This window comes from Sceloporus occidentalis, unplaced genomic scaffold, assembly GCF_023333645.1.
Source record: "Sceloporus occidentalis isolate IW3139 unplaced genomic scaffold, rSceOcc1.0.p SCAF_6, whole genome shotgun sequence".
NCBI lineage: Eukaryota > Metazoa > Chordata > Lepidosauria > Squamata > Phrynosomatidae > Sceloporus > Sceloporus occidentalis.
In genome coordinates this window covers 21,832,908-21,852,518 of record NW_028316986.1, presented here as the reverse complement: position 1 = coordinate 21,852,518, position 19,611 = coordinate 21,832,908, and the positions used below count along the sequence as shown (strand labels likewise).

Here is a 19,611-nt window from a genome sequence, read left to right as displayed (position 1 = left end):
GATACATGACAGAGAAGAATCAAAAATAAAACCAAGACTACGGGCTTCCTAGCATGAAGCATTTCTGATGCTCCCAAGATTGCTGTTCAACTAATGTGTTGCAAATGAATTTGGGCACAATATGGTGGAATACTGGCACAGAAACAAAAAACAAACAAATAGATGAACATTGCTGGGACTATACCACTTACAAAATTGCTATATACACACATATATCCCATATTGTCTCTATGGGACCACACAGTCCTCCCTTTGTAGTGCCAAAAAGATAAATTAGCCACCTTGGATCCCATCTCAGGAGAAAGGAGATATATAAATATAATCAATCAATCAATCAATCAATCTGCAGTAGACAGGTGCTTATCACAATTTTCTGTTGTTTTGAGTTGTCCCAGCTTTACCATACTCATAAAGATAACTTAATGCTGATGCTATTGATCACATCCTCACCACACCTGCACTTTAATAATAGAACCGCAGACTCATAGAATAATACAGTTGGAAAAGACCACAAGGGCCATCTAGTCCAACCCCTTGCCATGCAGAAACTCACAATCAAAGCATTCTCGATAGATGGCCATCCAGCCTCTGTTCAAAGACCTCCAAAGAAGGAGACTCCACTGCACTCCAAGAGACTGTGTTCCACTGTTGGATAGCTCTTACTGGCAGGATGTTCTTCCTAATGTTTAGGTGGAATCTCTTTTCCTGTAGTTTGAATCCACTGCTCCAGGCCCTGTTCTCTGGAGCAGCAGAAATAAAGCTTACTGCAACCTCGACAGTACTTCCCTTCAAATATTTAAACAGGGCTATCATATCACCTCTTAACTGTTTCTTCTCCAGACTAAACATACCCAGCTCCTTAAGTCTCTCCTCATAGGGCATGGTTTCCAGATCTTTTATCATTTTGGTCACGCTCCTCTGGACACACTCCAGCTTGTCAATATCCTTTTTGAACTGTGGTGCCCAAAACTGGAGACAGTATTCCATCTCTGATCTTAGGACAGTGGTCCTTGAACAAAAGAAATGTGAGGGAATATTGGAAAGAGAAACAGCTGATTTGGAACATATACACAAACCCAATCCATGGTTTGAACAGAGAAAATGGCTTCCTGGAACACTACACATAATGTAGCATTGCTTAACACCTCAGCCTCATGAGGATGCTCTGGGCTAAGTGATCACATCTCCTCTCTAGTTCCCAGCCTGCAAACAACATATTCCAATACTCCTTCCACCATTCTTATGATCATCCACCTATACTGGCCTTAGACATCTTTCCTCCTGCCTTTGTCCCTCAACAACCATAGTTAAAACTGAACTTGTTACCCCATCACTATATCCACAAGTTCTGCAGTTCTATGGCTATTCATACAGTCTGATTATAAGGGTCCTTACTTGGCACCAATTCACTCTGTGCACCTGAGGAAGAAGACCCAAGTCTAGAAAAGCTTATGCTACAACTTCTTTCACCCAGTCTCAAAGATGCTGCAACTTCCCTTTGCTAATGAATCTATTTAAATTGGTCTATTTTAAACAGTTTTGAACAATTAATATTATTGAATGTGAAATTGAAGGCTTTCATGGCTGGCATCCATAGTTTTTTGTGGGTTTTTCGGGCTATGTGGCCATGTTCTGGAAAAGTTTATTCCTGACATTTCACCAGCATCTGTGGCTGGCATCTTCAGAAAATGCTGACCTGGAAGAGTGTGTGTGTGTGTGTGTGTGTGTACACACACACACACACACACACACACACACACACACACACGTATATACACATACACATACACACACATAGTGTGATCCTGGGTGATACATATTATTGTATGTTGAGATCCTGAGATCTTTGGATATAGGGTGGGATTGATACATATATACCTATATATCTATACAACAAGCTCCTGGAATCCTCTGGGGTTTGGTTTCAGGAACCCCTATGGATACCAAAATCAGCTGATGCTAAAACCCGGTTATATACAACGGAGTAGTAAAATCGTGTCCCTTATACAAAATGGCAAAATCAAGGTTTGCATTTTGGAATTTTAGAAAAAACAAATTTTCAAGCTGTGGATGCAGAATCCCTGGATACAGATGACTGACTGCTTATATACACACCTCCAACACATCTGAATTAGGTTTTATTTAATGAAGAAAGTTGGCTTGTGGGTAATTGTGCATGTTTGTGTGTGAAAGAGCTATATGCTCTGGAGGATTCTAGATGCTGTAATCTGCCAAAATAAACTTTGTGAGCTTTAAGTCAAAACCTAAACTCCACTATGTTTTTAAATATGATATACAAGCAAAATTCTCAGCAAATCTCTTTATAGCATACTTTGAATAAAACCTTAGAGGGTTGCCAAAAGAGCTAGATAGAATTACCACAAAGAAGATGTCAGGATCAAAGACAGACAGTTGGCCATCTATGTTTTAGATAAAGGATAATATCTTGTTTTAGAGAAGCACCACACAGCTTGGAGCTATAGTCCCACAGAATTGGAGGACACGAGGATGGGGAAGGCTGTTTTAGTCCGTGGAGTTTAACCAGATGGCTCAGTGGTACCTTTCCAATTCCTAGGGTTTTCTGAGAAGAGACTTCTTAATCACCTTTTGAATTTCCTGCACTTCCCACAGTGATCTTTTCCACAACATGAAGTGATGATATCCTGAGTCTTTTAGACTATGCCACAGTCATCTATTTTCAAGTGCAGAGCAAGCTTCTTTTTCCACCTCTTCCAGACCTGAACACTTCCGAGACAGCAAGGATAACTGATTATCAGCAATGCACAATATCAAGGCCACAGTCTGCTCATAGCAACAGAAAGCTGTGAGCAATAACTCAATCGCTCAGATGACAGGGGTGCACTCTCAGTTTCAATTATATTGGCCAAGCTGCTTAGCAGCATGCCGTAGCAACCATATCTGTAAGTTAACCACCCACCCCTTGATACACGTAAAGGGAGAATACTATGTGATATTATGATTCCATGTTTCTAAGCTTACCTTGAGGCAATCAAAACATTACATAATGTCTAAATATATGCCAAGATATAAATTTGGTTATACACAGTTTGGGTTTGTTTTTTTTTTTAAATGAGGGAAATAACCTTTAAAAAAAGGAAGAAAGGAAATATCAACATGAGGAGGATTTCAGCAGATACTATCAGTTAACTGTTACGAGTGAAGTCCACTGCAAAATCATTGTTGTTCCAACAAGAGCACAGCTGAGTCAACAAAAATGAGAATTATTGGAGAGTCAGCATTCCATTTTCTTCTATAATGTATCTGTACAACCCAGATCCATGGGAAGTCTGGCTTTTATTATTAATAAGCCTTTCCTCTTTCATTTGCCAGAATTTATTTCTAGGTTTCAGAATTGCAAATGCTTATCTGTGGGAGTAAAACAGCCTTTGAAGACCAGAGAAAGGGTGTTTTTTTAAAAGAAAAAAATATTGCTGCTTATATAGACACATACGATGTTCTCATGTATTAGGAAGGAAAAGAACACAAGAACAAATTTTCACAAAGTCAGGAGCAGACCAAAGCATTATGTGCTCCACAGCACAAATCCCTCTCTCTTAATTACAGTTAAGATTTACATCAATTGAAAGATAATTGTGGTTAATGTCAACCAAGTTTCTCACCTAAATCCAGTTTTGAAGGTCAGGAAATCCCCATGAAGAAAAATTCTTGCCAATTGTAACCCCAATTAATATAATAATAATAATAATAATAATAATAATAATAATAATAAATGTTTATTTATTAACCGCTTTTCCAACGATCAAAGCGGTGTACATGTCGTTAGCCGAACAATAAAAACAGATTAAGGCAGATGAGACAGAATCCGTAATACAGGAGGGCTGAGAAGACACAGTTTCATGGCCTGCTCTTCGCCTCTTAATTATGGGTTAACCAGTGGCAACCCAAAGAAAAAACAACACCCACCCTCTGTATGCTATGATGTTAGGGTTTATAAGGAATAAAAGTTTCCTTATTCCAGAAGGTGGCAACAGCAGCACATGGAAACAAGTCAGCCAAGAAGTGGAGATCCAAGAAAAAACAAAAGCCAGAATTACCCTTGTCAGCTGTTTCTGTGCAGCACTGAAGGGAAATGTGCCCAGTCACCCATCACAATGAGAGCTATCACATCTCTCTTAAAACTCTGTAAAGGCCTTTCAAGCCTGATAATGTGCACAGGCAGCTATGGACTGTTACTACATCAAGAATCCTGACATCAAACAATGCAATTTTTTTCACCTACTGAGTACTGGCAGTTATTTTCTCCCCCTTCCCCATTTTGAAGAAGAAGAAAGCAGCTGAAGTCTATAATTGCCTTGCAGAGTAATTCAGAATTTGCAAATTCTGTACATATGGAAACATGTTTATTTGGCCTCTTTTTTAAAAATCCAATGATACCCATTTAAACCAGACTTACTGCTTGGTAAATCAGCCCATGACTGTACCTTGAGGGGAGAGCAGAAGGGAAACAGCTTGAAATGTACAACAAAACAGTTGTTGTCCACAAAATATGGGTACAATTCTGAGAAATGCAGGTTTCATTCAAGGGGAAAAAGGAAATCAGAAGCAGGTTTGGCTAGGACTGAAACCACGCAGGGCACATCTGCAAAATGCTTGTTTGCTGAGAAGAACTTGTGTGCATGAACTCCATGTGTCTCACTGGCCTCCCATCAGCATTCCATGCTGGGGCACATACTGGAGTTCACTACTTATTCATACCTTCATTCATGCCACTGTAGGAGCCCTGGTGGTTAAACACCTGTACCATAGCCACTCACTCACAAACCATAAGGTGGTGAGATCAATACCAGCCAGGGCTCTGGCTTGACTCAGGCTTGCATCCTTCTGAGGTCGCTAAAATGAGTACCCAGCCTGTTGGGGGCAATTAGCTTACAGTTGTAAACCACTTAGAGACTGCTTAGGCAGTATGAAGCGATATATAAATGAAGCTGCTATTGCTATTTCTCTTGGACGAGCAGCTGACACAAAATCCTCAAGGCTAAGACTACACTAATGCAACAGAACCATGATTAGTCTTCCTGTTTTGTTTCTTAAAAGGTAAAGGGCATGTCTATTAACCTTTCCTCCTGCATCCTTGTTTCTCCAATTTAAATAACTCCTCAGCTGCTATTTTTTAGTAAAATTAGTAGTGTAACTGAAATCAGGAAAAAGTGCGAGAGGTTTAAAATGTCATGTAAAATACCTCCCCACCCCCCAAAATTATTAGTCTGCAACATTTTCACTTGTCTATTTTGGCAGGTGGAGGACAGACCAAGCAGAACAAAGCTAGATTCTTTTGTTAGCAAAAGGTGAACAGAAAGCACTGCTCTGTTTATTTGCTTGCCTAGGTTAAAAACCAGTTTAGCTACAAAGTATTCTGTGCCTTTGCAGTCCGTCCATTTCTTTCTGTGCTGGGAATATAAAAATTGTTCCTGACATGTCCAGTAGACACACAGCAAGTCACTGACAGAGGGCATAGGTTCCCCTGTTCCTTCACCATCAGCTTGTTCCATTTCTGCTAGACACACATGAAGTTTGCCTATACAGCAAAGCAGGCAGGAGTAGAAAGGAGTGTTCCTTCCTTCTACCACCAGCTTTTAAAAAACCGTCTGCGCTGGATGAATGGAAGGGAGCTTTCACTGTCTGCATACACAACATGGAAATGCACCTGTGCCATCAGCCCACTGGTATGCTGAGAAGCGAGGCAGAGGCTTCCTCTCTTTCCTTCCTTGCAACTGCTAGATTTCTGCAATTGCTGAAGGAAAGACCAATCACTCTGTCACTTTCCGAACACCCTGCATTTCCCACAATGGGCAGGCAAAGAGCAAAGCATCCACATTCATACAATCAGAGTTGGAAGAGGCCCCATGGGCCATCAGATCCAACCCCCTGTTCAATGTAGGATCTTCAGCTACAGCATCCCCAGAAAGTATCTGTCCAGCCTCTTTTGAAGAGAAACAGACCCATCACCTCTCAGGCAACTGGTTCCATTGCCGAGCCACTCTCACTGTCAAGAATTTCCTTCTAATGTTCAAATGAAATCTACCCTCTTGTAATGTAAAACCGTCCAACCTAGTTCTACCCTCTGAGGTAGCAGAGAACAAGCTTGCACCCTCCTCTTTGTGGCAGCCCTTGAGGTATTTGAAGAGAGTGATCATGTCATCTCTCAGTCTTCTCTTCATCGAGCTGAACATGCCTAGCTTCTTCAATGGACAGAAATAAATGCTCCTCTTGAGATCCAAGTTGCCATCTGTCCTTGTCGGTTGCTGCAGCCCTGATTTGGCTAGGAAAGGAGCGGCGTTGTGCTGCCCCTTTGGGGCAGTCTGTCAAGCTCCTATATCACTGTTACTGGAGAGCTACTTGAAAATCTCCTAAAATCATACCCGAGTTGGCTTTTAACTCAATGCAAAAGCATGTATTGAGTCTTCTTTCTCTGTACCGTGCGTTCCAATTACTGCAGTTCAGCACATGCAGGTCTATACTCTTATACCTGTTGATTTCGCCAACTCTGAAATGAACTTTTGGTCACTACATGAGCAACTGCACCCCCAAATTTTCTTCTTTCAATGAACATGCTTCCTCTGGAGGAACAAGTTCTTTGGGTTCACTCCTTGGCTATATTCTAGTCCCACTGAAAACAATAGGGCTTTGGTTACTTGTAACATCTTCACTTTGTCTCAATGACTATTAGTCACAATCAGCATCTACGTTATAGTTATTGTATCTTGTCTATATATACATGAATGTATGTGGGTGAACAAACAAAGGGCAGGGTATTTATAAACTACTACAGACCAAGCCAAAGAGGGATTTTCATGTGTTGCAAAGCAGCTGAGCTGCTGTAAATCATGACAGTTCCAGGGGTTTATGTAACTAAGGGGGGATACAGATGGGCAGAAAGGGGTGGCCAGACGCCGCCCCTTTCTGCCCCTGATGGAGGCTGCAGCAGACAAATGCTGCGGCCTCTGTGAGGCATAAAAAGAACCTGCTCCTGGTGTGTTCTTTTTCCGCCGCTCTTCTGAGCCCTACTTTTTGTCCCAGGCCAGCGCAAAGTGCCGGTTTGTACTGGGCCTAAGTTGGAACCTAAAGATGGTTGTGGTATACTGGCTACATCAAAACTGTCCTACAGTTTGTTAACAGAAGGAAGAACAAAACTTATTTTCTTCCTGGATGGCTTTCCTTTGGCAAGAGCTGCAACAACAAAAAAAGGGAAATAAAACATATTAATACTGACACTTAATCATGCTGCAACTGCTACCCTGTCAACCCAAAAGAAAAAGAGACAGAAATTATTCCATTTATACTTTGACAGGACAAGATGTACATCCCTAAGATGCTCCAGGCTACATGCTATTTTACATTATATGTTTTGTCCAGTTCCAGTCCATGAAAACTCTCAAAGCCAATGGTATACAGTTACAGACACCAATAATTTTCAACACATACCTTATTTGGACTGAAATTTAGTGCTATTTGTGGGTGTGGCTGAAGTCAAGAAGGTTAAATAATACATGTTAGAAGAGAGGGGCACCTCACCATTTTTTGCATCACTCTATCATGTAATCTTTACAATATAGTGGAATCCAAGAAAATAGATTCACAAACATACAAGATGCTTATTAGAAATGAACTTTCATTACTGAGAAGACATACAATCTTAAAAAGAAACAACATGTATGCTCCATGCTCAGATGGAAAAGCAGAGGAAACTTGGGTGCCAAGGAATGCCAACTTCATGTTTGCCTCTGGCAAGAGGGTAGTCCTTCAACAGCAAAGCAGATCCTGCATCTTTAGGAAACTCCTTTCATCTGCCCTTGAACAAAATCCCCTGGGGCTTGTTACAAGCTTTTATTCGACATTGGTATACTTGCTATTCATTAAGTTTGGCTCTCTCATTTGAATGGTGTTTAAATTGCTAGCTCTGCAATTTTGTACATAGCTACTCAGCACAGCTTTTATGATACAGTCAGAGCGATTCAAAAATATTTTAGGGACTCAAGGACAGGCCAAATACTCCACACAACAAACTACCTGTATACAAACAAAAATCTACCTGTACAAAATTAGAGACAAGTTAGTACAGCTATTAAAATATAAACACACACACACACACAAAACAGTCCTAATGAGAAGAAATGAGTATCTTGTTGCATCAGCAAGACATGCTAATCAGTATTTACAGAATGATAGCATTAGGAGTAATTGTTCATATAACACTAGTAACCCTGCACTGGCATTTTTGTTCCCAAAGGGGTTTCGTCTACAGTATAATTAATTTTCAGGGAAATACTGATTAGCGTAGGCCTAGATTCTAGTATTCTTATACTACCCTTTTCCTTGTTAACAGCAAGGAAAACAAGTAAATGAAAGGAAAACACAAAGAGATAATCATGTGCAACCAGCCTATCTCGATTAACTAGTCCAACTTTAAGCAATCAGGTGTTCTCCAGATGTGTTCCACTAAAACTGCCATCACAACCACCTAGCACTGCCAATGAGGATACAGGCTGTGGAATATGGTTGTTGTAGTCCAACACATTTGGAGGATGTTGGATTGGACAAACCATAGGCACACATATGTATGAATATGTTTTCCAAAAGCTTTGCTTGCTCTCACACAAATTGTCAGGATTCCACATGGCTTGCTGTTGCTTGTAAGTAGCATCGTTAGTGGTATGGTCTTTGAAAAACGCTGTTATGCTCTTCAACACCATAGAAACCCAAAGAAAATTGCATGCCTCCCGCTGTTCTGAAAAGCACAGTGCTTATTTAAATCTAAAGAAATTGCCATAGAGTACCAAATTGGGGGGAAGACATGGTGTAGTAACAGGCATCATTACTGCTTCATATAATCAAATAGATTTTGCTTTGGTACAAAACTGTAAACGTAAAAGCTCAGTTTTGTACCATGTATGAAGATAGAGCAAGCATTCTTACAGGTACACCTCACAACTAGATGAGAATCAAGTCCTTGCCCTTGCAAAAAACACAGCTACTTCATAAAATGCCAAAAGATTTTCCTCTGAAAATCAAATTAAGTCCTCTGATGGAGGCTGAGCAGAAAAATATGTTCTCTGTTTTGATCCATTTTATCCTTGCGGCTTCTACCTGGAGGCAGGGGTAGGGAAAATGAAGCTGGGGGAAAATAAGGCCATCCCAAGTTCCAATTCAAAAAATAATGGCACAAAAAGAGTCTGAAAACACCTCCTGCAGCGGTGGTTTCCTTAAACCACCTTTAAATCCCTTTCAAACTGATTTTCTGGCTGAAAATTGGCCCCAAACCAAGGAAGTGAGAAACAGAAGTAGATTTCTAGTCACTTCCAGGACTGATTTTCAGCCAACTGTTGTCTGAAAATCAGGAGGAATGGCCTCTGTGGGTGCATGTGGGTGGAAATTTAGGGCATTTGTCTACACTATAAATTCAAACCTATTTAACTGCCAAGACTCATTGATACAGGGGTGCATAGAAAGTATATTTGGATATCCTAGTAAATTTCCTGGTGATCTGCAGTAAATGGGCAAAGATTTCTGTCTCATAGTTGCTTAAAAACAGTATGCACAGAGATTTTGTAGCACCTTTCAGAGTAACTGTATGAAAGACATTGTAACTTAAGCTTTCGCAGACTTGGTCTATTTCCTCAGATGCATGGAGTGAACTGTTGTCCAGGAAGAACCTTTATAATCAAACTATATGATAGCCACAAAAACAATAGCAATAACACTGGACAAATTATGTTTTACAATTTGGCATCTCACTAGCATTTAGCAATTTAAAATGAGGCTTGTAATGATGGGGGCTTTACTTTTTAATATCAATTTTTGAGCTGTTTAATCCAGTCAGCATTGTTTACATTATTACAATGTGTGGTTTTTTAAAAATCTTGTTGAGAGTTGCCCTGAGTCCCAGCCATGGGAGAAAAGCAGGGTATAGCACAAATAAATAAAGAGATGTAATATTGCTGCTGGATCACAAGCTAGATGGATAGACTCAATGAGGGAGGTCACAAGTATGAATTTACAGGACTTAAGCAGAGCAGTAAAGAACACAAGGGCCTTGGAGAGGCCTCATCTGCAGGACTGCCATGAGAAGTAGTCCACCTGAGGGAAGTTAACAATAACGACAACAACAATGCTTCTGAAAGGCTCAAGGTAACCAGGAATGGATTTCTGGGTGGGAGAGCTATAAACCCAGTCTTTTGGTATTGAAAACAAACTACTAGGACAAGGAGTCTTCAAATTTACAGTATATGGTTTCTAAATGAGCTTCCAGTAGCTGGATCTTGCAGCTCTAGGGAACAAAAGGCAGACCTCACAAATATTATATCTGTCCTGCTCTTCCCTATGGCAATAGTTTTATGATGGGGTTGGGCACTTCAGAATTCTTTGCACACGACTATCTGCTTCACTCCATAGATGGCGATACTGCAGTTAAACTAGCATCAAACTATAGGTTGCGTCTCCCTCATCCAAAATGCTTGGGACCACATGTGTTCTGGATGGATTAATTTATTTATTTGGATTTTGGAATACCTATATTTGCATATATGTTCATAATGAGATATCTTGAAGATGGGACCCAAGTCTCAACACAAAATTCATTTATATTGTCATGTACACCTTATACACATAGCCTGAAGGTCATTTTATACAATATTTTACATAATTTTGTTCATGAAACAAAGTTTGTGTACACTGAACTACGAGAAAGCAAAGTGAAAAACATTTTCACTATCTCACTTATAAGACAGGTTTTGGGTTTTAGAATATTTTGGATTTTGGAATTATGAATAAGAGAGACTCAACCTGTACCTGAAATGTGGAGTGTACAACTATCTTCTTCCACGAGTTCAAATCCTCTTGAAAGGCTATTCTTTCAAGATATCGCTTGCCCAACAGTGTATGCCTGAAAAACATTTTCATCCTGCTCTTTGATAATCGTCAGCTCTCTGCACCCATGGATTCTTTATCCACATTCAACCATTCACAACATGAAAATATTTTAAAAATAATTCCAAAAAGGAAAACCTTGATTTTGCCATGTTATATAAGGGACACCATTTTATTATGCCAGTGTATTTAACAGAGCAGCCATGGATTTTGATATCCACAGGGCGTCCTGAAAACAAATCCCAATGGGTACCCAGGACCCACTGTACACAAATATATGACTATACTATCTTAAACACAATGAGAAAGCATAAAAGTAAATATTGACTTTTGTGGACAGAAGTGGTAGTGGAATAAAACACTAGTATTATCTTCATTATTTTCTCGACCCCAGATCAGTATCTGCATGGATACCAGGCTTTCTAAAAACACCCAGAATAGAGATGATTTAGGGTCCACTTTGAAGGATTAAAAGGAGAGGCTGCATTAAGGCTGCTCATCCAGGGAAAAACAAGGCCAAGGTCCAAGTGTCTATTTACATAGCTGAATGAGAACAAAGACAATTTTACTAATTAACCAATGTACAGATGAGAGGGTGGAACTAGTTTTAATCACGTTTAGTGCATATGCACTGAAATCAATGGGACATAATCATCATGACCACAGATTGGAAAAGTTACTTTTTTGGACCTGAGCACCCAGAATCCCCCAGGCAGCATAGTGGGGGTTTGGAAGTTATTAAAAAATGTAACCTCCACAACACTGATCACAGCTAACTTGAGTCTCATTTCAATGGTTTTACTCTAAATGTGGCAAGTTCAGTCCTGTGTCCCTCCATCATTAACTGCATTTCAACTTGTCTCACTTGACTTGCTGCTTGCTAGAACTGCCACTCTTGTTGCTTGTTTAGAAAATGACAACTGGCCCTTTCAAGACTGCCATTAATCATAATTGCCACTTGCTTACAATAGCTCAAAGGGGGAAAGCCTAATTGTCTGTACAGAATCCAGTGAGGACAGCAGTGTAGGCATATTGTCTGGGGATGATGGTTGCTGTAGTCTAATTCATCTGGAAGGGCTGGTTTAGGTGAATTACTGCTTGCTCATAAGTGATTAGCAAACATTCTAGGCTGCTAACCAAACTTGCCAGTTGCTTTGAATGCCCACTAATGAAATTGGCAGCGGAAGCAGCTGCTCCATTATATATGAGGAGATCTGTCACTTTCGATTATTATTTGAAATGAAATGTGCAGTCATCTTAATGATGAAGCAATACTGTCCAAAACATCTCTTACACATATTTTTTCCCAGATTGGGGGGGGGGGGGGAATCCAATCATTAACATGCAAATAAAAATCTGTTTCTCTCCATGTAGGCACTTACAAACAAAAGGGAGGCTTCCTTGTCCAAAGTACTTCACAGTGACTCTATCGAAGCTAATTTGCAATAAAATATGCTTGAGGATTTGTCCCGAACAGCCTGGTCATTACAGAACTTCTTGGTTGTGAACTTCTGAGAATCCTACAACTTCTAAAGCAGTGGTTCCCAACCTTTTCTATGCCCTACACCCTTTGGAAATGTTTGGTTAATGTGCGTACCCCCAACAAACCTACTATCACATTTGAAGATGAAGAAGTCTAATTTCTCATTTTAAAACTGCAAATTGAACTACATACAATACTGTGGGTGAACTAATCGAACTTAAAAAATAAGCTTTTAACTCAGCGCATAAAATGGCAATCTAAATTGAGCAATTAGATTCTAATTTATTCAGGAAAAATGGCTAACAATTGTAAATTGTAAAATCCTCTCCTTTTTAATTAAATAAACACCGAGACTACCATCTACACAACACAGCCACCTACTACCACTTGTCAAGGCACACTGAAAGCTGGCTGAATTATATCATGACTCAAGGACATAAACCACTCTTTGTTGTACACCCTGAAATTCCATCTTACAATCCTTGTGGGTATGGGCACCCCACACTGGCAACCCCTGTTTTGAAGAAATAATCAGGAGGAAAGGTAGCCTCTTGCTTCCTTGCCCACAACATTAAGAAACAGCTCTTAACTTTGCTTACCTCTCGGCTTTCCACCTTCCATTTCAAAAGCAGATTCTTTATATCTTTGCTCTCACACATTGGCTGGAGGCAACATGTTCATTCACTGGATTCCAAAGCAGGAGGTGTCATGCCAGGTGAGACCAGCTCTCTAGTCCCTTAAGGGCCTCAGCATTTTTCTAAACCTTCTCAAAGATCACTCGGATGGTGTTGAAAAAGTGAGAGAAGGGTTGTCTGCATGGCTATTATCAATGCTCTTTATTTACTTGCTATATTTATATTTGGCTTTTCCTCCAAGGAGCAGATGGCTCTTTTTCTCTTTATAATTCTCACAATAGCCCTCTATGGTAGACTAGGGTAACAGACAATGACTCTCAGGCTACATCCGCACTGCAGAAATAATCCTGGCAAACACCACTTTAACTTTCATGGCTCAATGCTATGGAATCCTGGGAATTATAGGGCCAGTACATACTGGCCTTTCAGGTGCCCTCGTCATGTGCGAGGGTTGCCTGGGGGCATAGAGCCCACACGCCCCGCAACCCTTGCATATGATGAGGACGTAACAATGGCGGTGCCATGTTTACATGGGCGCCAGCATTGTTACGTAAGTGCTGTGCGGCGTCCGCACGGCACCGCACGGCATTTATGCAACAAGTGCACCAGTGGCACACTTGTTACGCCACCGTTGCAGCTTCAAAAGAACCCACTTTTTGCAGGTTATTTTTCCGCCAGCGGGAAGCCTTGCCGTTTGGTGGCTGAGGCTTCCCTCCGGCAGAAAAACAAGCGCCAGTAGGCTGCCCTTTTTGGGCGGTCTGTACTGCACCATAGTTTGTTTTGGCACTAGAGCTCTCTTACAGATGTTTCCCAAAATAGCACTGAGCCATGGCAATAAAAATTGTGTTAACTTGGATTACAGTATTTCTGCAGTGAGGATGCAGCCTCGGTTAGCTTCACCACCAAGTGGTGAACCTAGGTCTTCCCTCAGTTTTAGTCCAACACACAAACTACATCACAGTGCTTTCTTCTCCCTCAGACACAACCACAACCATGTTTTTTCTACTTCTAAAAGGTGAGGGAGAGAGTGGGAATTTCTCCTTTTCTCTTGCTTACAGAGCTTTTCCCTTTCAGGAAAACATATTGGGATGAAGGGGGAAGAGGGGAAAAGATCTGCAAGGACAAGGAGGTGACTTCCCTTACACGTGTTCCTGTGCGTCCATCCTTTGTGTTGAGATGGGACATATTATTAGATTGTAACATCCATGAGCCCTTGTCTGAAGAGCCAATAGGGAGGGATGATAGCAGAGGCAATCCAACAAAACCTGGAGGGCCACATCCTCTGAATCCCTCTCCTGTTTACTATCACTTATGACTGTGAGACAAATGTTCTGTACAGTGGGGGTAGTGATGTTGGCAGAAGAGAATGGTGTGGCAATGCAGGTCATTCAAATTCAGCAAATCAGCTGCTGTTGCTTGCTCTAACATGGCTTATGCTAACAAATTTATATTTAAATCCAACTGCTAGTCTCACCACAGTAGATAGAATGAATCAATTAATTTACGTAATCACAAACTTACAAAGTCCCCATTGATTCAGTGGGTCTACTGTAACTGAGACTGGAAACACCTATTAAGACATTAAGCACTCTTTAAAACCCAGCATTTAAATTAATTGATATTTCTGAATGTTGTCTTTTCCAGAAATAGCTAAAATGCAACTGGAAAACAGTGATGCTGTTTTAAAATTCAAATTTTTGCCTACATGGTATGGTGGTTCAGTTTGTTGCTAAGTACTGTCAGTGAGCATCTCTACCTTTGCCCACTAACAATAAAACGAATCCAACATCCTAGTGGAAATGCTTTAACACTAGATGCAGTAATTTGCTGACTGCAATTCATAGTTAATTGTGTATAGCACTTAATCTCAAGTTGCTGCTACAACACAGGGGGAAAGAAGTCCTAACATACATTTCAAAGCAACCACTAAAAAAAACAGAGGAAGATATTTTTTGTTGGAAATCTGAAATCTGGTGTATGAGAATGAATACTAACATTAAAGGCAGATCTGCTGGAAATAGAAACACATCACAGTTTACATTTTTAGGTGTATAGTTAAAATTATTGGAAACATGTAAATCATAAAGGAGCTGGGACTGACTGGAGCATTACTAATGGTAAACTTAGAAGTGATGCTGAATTTGTGTTTAAACAAAGGAATGAAATGACTCATTATACTTTGGCATTCACCAGTGGGACAAACACAAGGCCTCATCACAATAGTTTTTTGTGGGATTTTCGGGCTATGTGGCCGTGTTCTGGAAGAGTTTATTCCTGACATTTTGTCAGCATCTGTGAATAGCATTTTCAGAGAATGCTGGCATGGGAGTTAATGGCGTACATATATACTGGAATAAACATCAGGAATAAACTCTTCCAGAACACAGTTCCATAGCCCGAAAAACTCACAAAAATATGGATTCTGGCCGTGAAAGCCTTCAACGCCTCATCACAATGTTTAATCTTCTGAATGTTCTTAGATATTATTATATTATTAGATCAGCATTTCTCAAAAAATGTCATTAGGCTTCTCTCCAAACCAACATCCAAACCAACATCCAAACCAACATCCAAACCAACAGCCAAACCAACAGCCAATATCCAAACCATTAGCAAGGAATTTCCAAACCAGTCTGTATGTATGATCTGCCATGAGCATATAAACTATTTGTACCAAACTCCATCAACCCCAGCTACTTCTGCAGGCTGATTGGTAGGAGAAGGTCAGCTTCACAACTTTTCAAGACATCAGACTAGAAGCAGAAGCTGGCATTATGAGAAGGATGGCAGAGAATTATGCAAAATGGGTGCTAGTCCCACATAGGGAGAAGAGCTTATTAAGAGCAAAGGAAGGTAGAAAGGAAGACGAGAGAGAGAACAAAAATGCTAAAAAGTGATCATTTGGAAAACCCAAAGATTACTTAATGTTTTGGCTGAAGCAGTGGTATTTCCATCTATCTAATAAAAAATGGTTAAGAGAGAATGGACTGGAATATTACGATGAAAAAATAACATGGTTATTGTTTTATTTAACAATAGGGAGATAAAAATTGCTTTATTCAGAAGCATGACTTTGTGAGTGGAGTAAAAGAAGAAAAAACATAAAACACATTTGGAGAGGAGTCTCTTCTTCTCTTTCAAGTGGTTATAAGAATTGACATCATGCCTTTGGATAATGGAACAGAAGTATCCCTCTATAAAAAAAGAAATGTTTGCACTCTTTAAATTATATCCAAGAATTCTGCTTTACAATATCAACTACAGCTTCTTTTGAGTCCAATGTGGCAGCACAGCAGGGAAGAGTGAAAATAATGACATATTTTCCTGTGCAATTGTAATATAATTAGAAATCAGAATTCCTCTGGTCTGCTCAGTTCCCATTAATCTCATTATTATGAGAGAGAAAGAAATTGAAACTGAGCACTGGCCTTTACATTTAAAGACACACATCCTTGGGGATTCTTATCTTTCTAAATAAATCTTACCTCAATCACTCTGGAGTCGAAATCTTCATATGTTTCTGTTGATTAAAAGATGTGCATCAGTGTGGTACAAATGAAAATAAATCATTTTCCAAAAATCAGTTTGTAATACTTATAGCCAGTGTAGTGTTGGGTTATGACCATGGAGACCAGGGTATGAGTCCCTCTACAGCCATGGAAATCCACTGGGTGACCTTGGGCAAGTCACACTCTCTCAGTCTTAGAGAAAGGAAAAAACAAAGGTTCTCTGAACCAATCTTGCCAAGAGATTGCCATGACAAATGGCAGGAAATCAAACTCTGATCTCCAGAGTGATAGTCTAACACTCAAACCAGTACACCATGCTAGCTCTCTAATACTTATATACTGCCTGTTATAATAAGATTTCTGAACTTTATATCAAATATATATCAAACTACATATGCAGTACAATGTAGATATCTACATAAAACAATTTTTAAAAACTCTGAAAAAAGAATGGAACCCTCCCTCAACAAACAATGCAAAACCAGAGTAATCATAATCATTGCTGAAGTATCTTCACTGGACATTTAGTTTCAAGCAATTTCTGCCTCACAGACTATGCAAGGGAGACCCTTCTAGGCTTATGCTGCACCACTAAGAAGGTACATCTTTGTGATGTTACCTGGCTGTATTCTTTTGGTTATAAAACCACCCAAAAAGTCTCCACTCATGACGTTTGGGGACTGAATGGTGCATATAGCAAGGCAAACCTGGTTTGAGATGCTTAGGCCGTGTACATCAACAACAAAACCTTGAATGTGGCTGTAACCTGTGTTGCTGGACCAAACTTTATGCTGATGTGATTAGGCCTGACTGAAACATGACTAAGCCAAATGGAGCACGGTTACCCATCCAAATGTCCTAAGAGGCTACTGACTCATTCCAAAGGCCACATATGATAGCCCTGTTTAAATATTAGAAAGGATGTCATATTGAGGATGGAGCAAGCTTGTTTTCTGCTGCTCCAGAAAACAGGACCCGGAACAAGGGATGCAAGCTATAGAAAAAGAGATTCCACCTAAACATTAAGACAAACCTCCTGAGACTAAGGGCTGTTCGACAGTGCAACACGTTCCCTTGGAGTGTAGTGCAGTCTCCTTCCTTAGAGGTCTTTAAAGAGAGGCTGGATGGCCATCTTTTGGGGATGCTTTGGTTGGGAGTTCCTGCATGGCAGAGGGTTGGACTGGATGGCCCTTGTAGTCTCTTCAAACTTTGATTCTATGATTCTTTGTGTGCTTCCGCACAACAATAATCTTATTCCAAATCTAATCTCTTTTTTGATAAAATTTCCAGCTTGTTAGATGAAGGGAATGCTGTGGATATAGTACATCTTGATTTCAGTAAGGCCTTTGACAAGGTTCCCCATGACATTCTTGTAACAAGCTTGTAAGGATTTGTAACTGGTTGACCACCAGAACCCAAAGGGTGATCAATAATACCTCCTTTTCATCTTGGGAAGAAGTGACCAGTGGGGTCCCACAGGGCTCTGTCCTGGGCCCAGTGCTATTCAACATCTTTATCAATGATTTGGATGACAGAATTGAGGGCATACTTATCAAATTTGCAAATGACACAAAATTAGGAAAAGTAGCTAACACCCCAGAGGACAGGATCAAAATTCAAAATTACCTGAATGGACTAGAAAACTGGGCCAAAGCTAACAAAATGAATTTCAATATGGAAAAATGTACGGTACTGCATTTAGGGTGGAAAAATGAAATGCACATATATCGGATGGGCGGCACCTGGCTGAGTGAGACTACATGTAAAAGAGATCTGGGAGTCCAAATAAACTACAAGTTGAACATGAGTCAACAGTGTGATGCGGCAGCTAACAAGGCCAATGCGATTTTAGGCTGCATCAATAGAAGTATAGTGTCTAGATCAAGGGAAGTAATAGTGCTACTCTATTCTGCTTTAGTCAGGCCCCACCTGGAATATTGTGTCCAGTTCTGGGCACCGCAATTCAATAAGGATGTTCAGAAACTGGAGCGTGTCCAAAGGAGGGCAACTAAAACGGTGAAGGGTCTGGAAACCATGCCCTCTGAGGAACGACTTAGAGAACTGGGGGTGTTTAGCATGGAGAAGAGGAGGTTAAGAGGTGAATATGATAGCCCTGTTTAAATACTTAAAGGGATGTCATACTGAGGAGGAAGCAAGTTTGTTTTCTGCTGCTCCAGAGACTAGAACACGGAACAATGGACGCAAGCTACAGGAAAGAGATTCTACCTTAACATTAGGAGGAACCTCGACAGTAAGGGCTGTTCGACAGTAGAACACACTCCCTCAGAGTGTGGTGGAGTCTTCCTCCTTGAAGGTATTCAAGCAGAGGCTGGATGGCCATCTGTTGGGCATGCTTTGATTGAGATTTCCTGCATAGCAGGGGGTTGGACTGGATGGCCCTTGTGGTCTCTTCCAACTCTATGATTCCATGATCCATACTGAGGAGGGAGCTAACTTGTTTTCTGCTGCTCCAGAGAACAGAACCCAGAACAATGGATGCAAGCTACAGGGAAAGAGATTCTACTTCAACATTAGGAAGAACTTCTTGACAGTAAGGGCTGTTCGACAATGGAACAAACTCCCTCAGAGTGTAGTGTCCTTTCTTAGAGGTCTTTAAACAGAGGCTGGATGGCCATCTGTCGGGGATGCTTTGATTTCTTGCATGGCAGGGGGTTGGACTGGATGGCCCTTGGGGTATCTTCCAACTCTACGATTCTATGATTCAATGTGATTATGCTGCTGGTGTTCCACAAAACTGTACAAACAGAACTAGCACATGTAGCAATAAATAATACTGAATCAGATGGAATACTTACACTAGAAGTGGAAAATTATGGCCTTCTGGATGGTTCTAGAGTATAATTTCCATCAGTCCTAACGACTACAATCCATGGGGAGGGATGATGGAAGTTATAGTAAAAATACTATCTAGAGGTACACAGTCGACCATCCAATCATTCCTGTTGTTATATGCCTTCAAATCAACTGTAACTTTGGCAACCACATCACAGGGTATTCTTGGCCAGATTTATTCATTAGATGTTTGCCTTCTTTAAAGCTGAGAGTGACTTGGCCAAGT

The 19,611-nt window shown here is 40.4% G+C and overlaps 1 protein-coding gene across 2 annotated transcripts in view; it reads right to left on the bottom strand.

The window, feature by feature from the left end:
• Window positions 1-19,611, bottom strand: part of LOC149310484 (small ribosomal subunit protein uS5m-like) — a 72,973-nt gene that overhangs the window by 37,154 nt on the left and 16,208 nt on the right. For both annotated transcript variants that reach the window (XM_089529046.1, XM_089529044.1), the window contains exon 5: window positions 16,509-16,543. In XM_089529046.1, coding sequence (XP_089385172.1) covers window positions 16,509-16,543 — 35 coding nt within the window. The remainder of the gene's footprint in view (window positions 1-16,508; window positions 16,544-19,611) is intronic.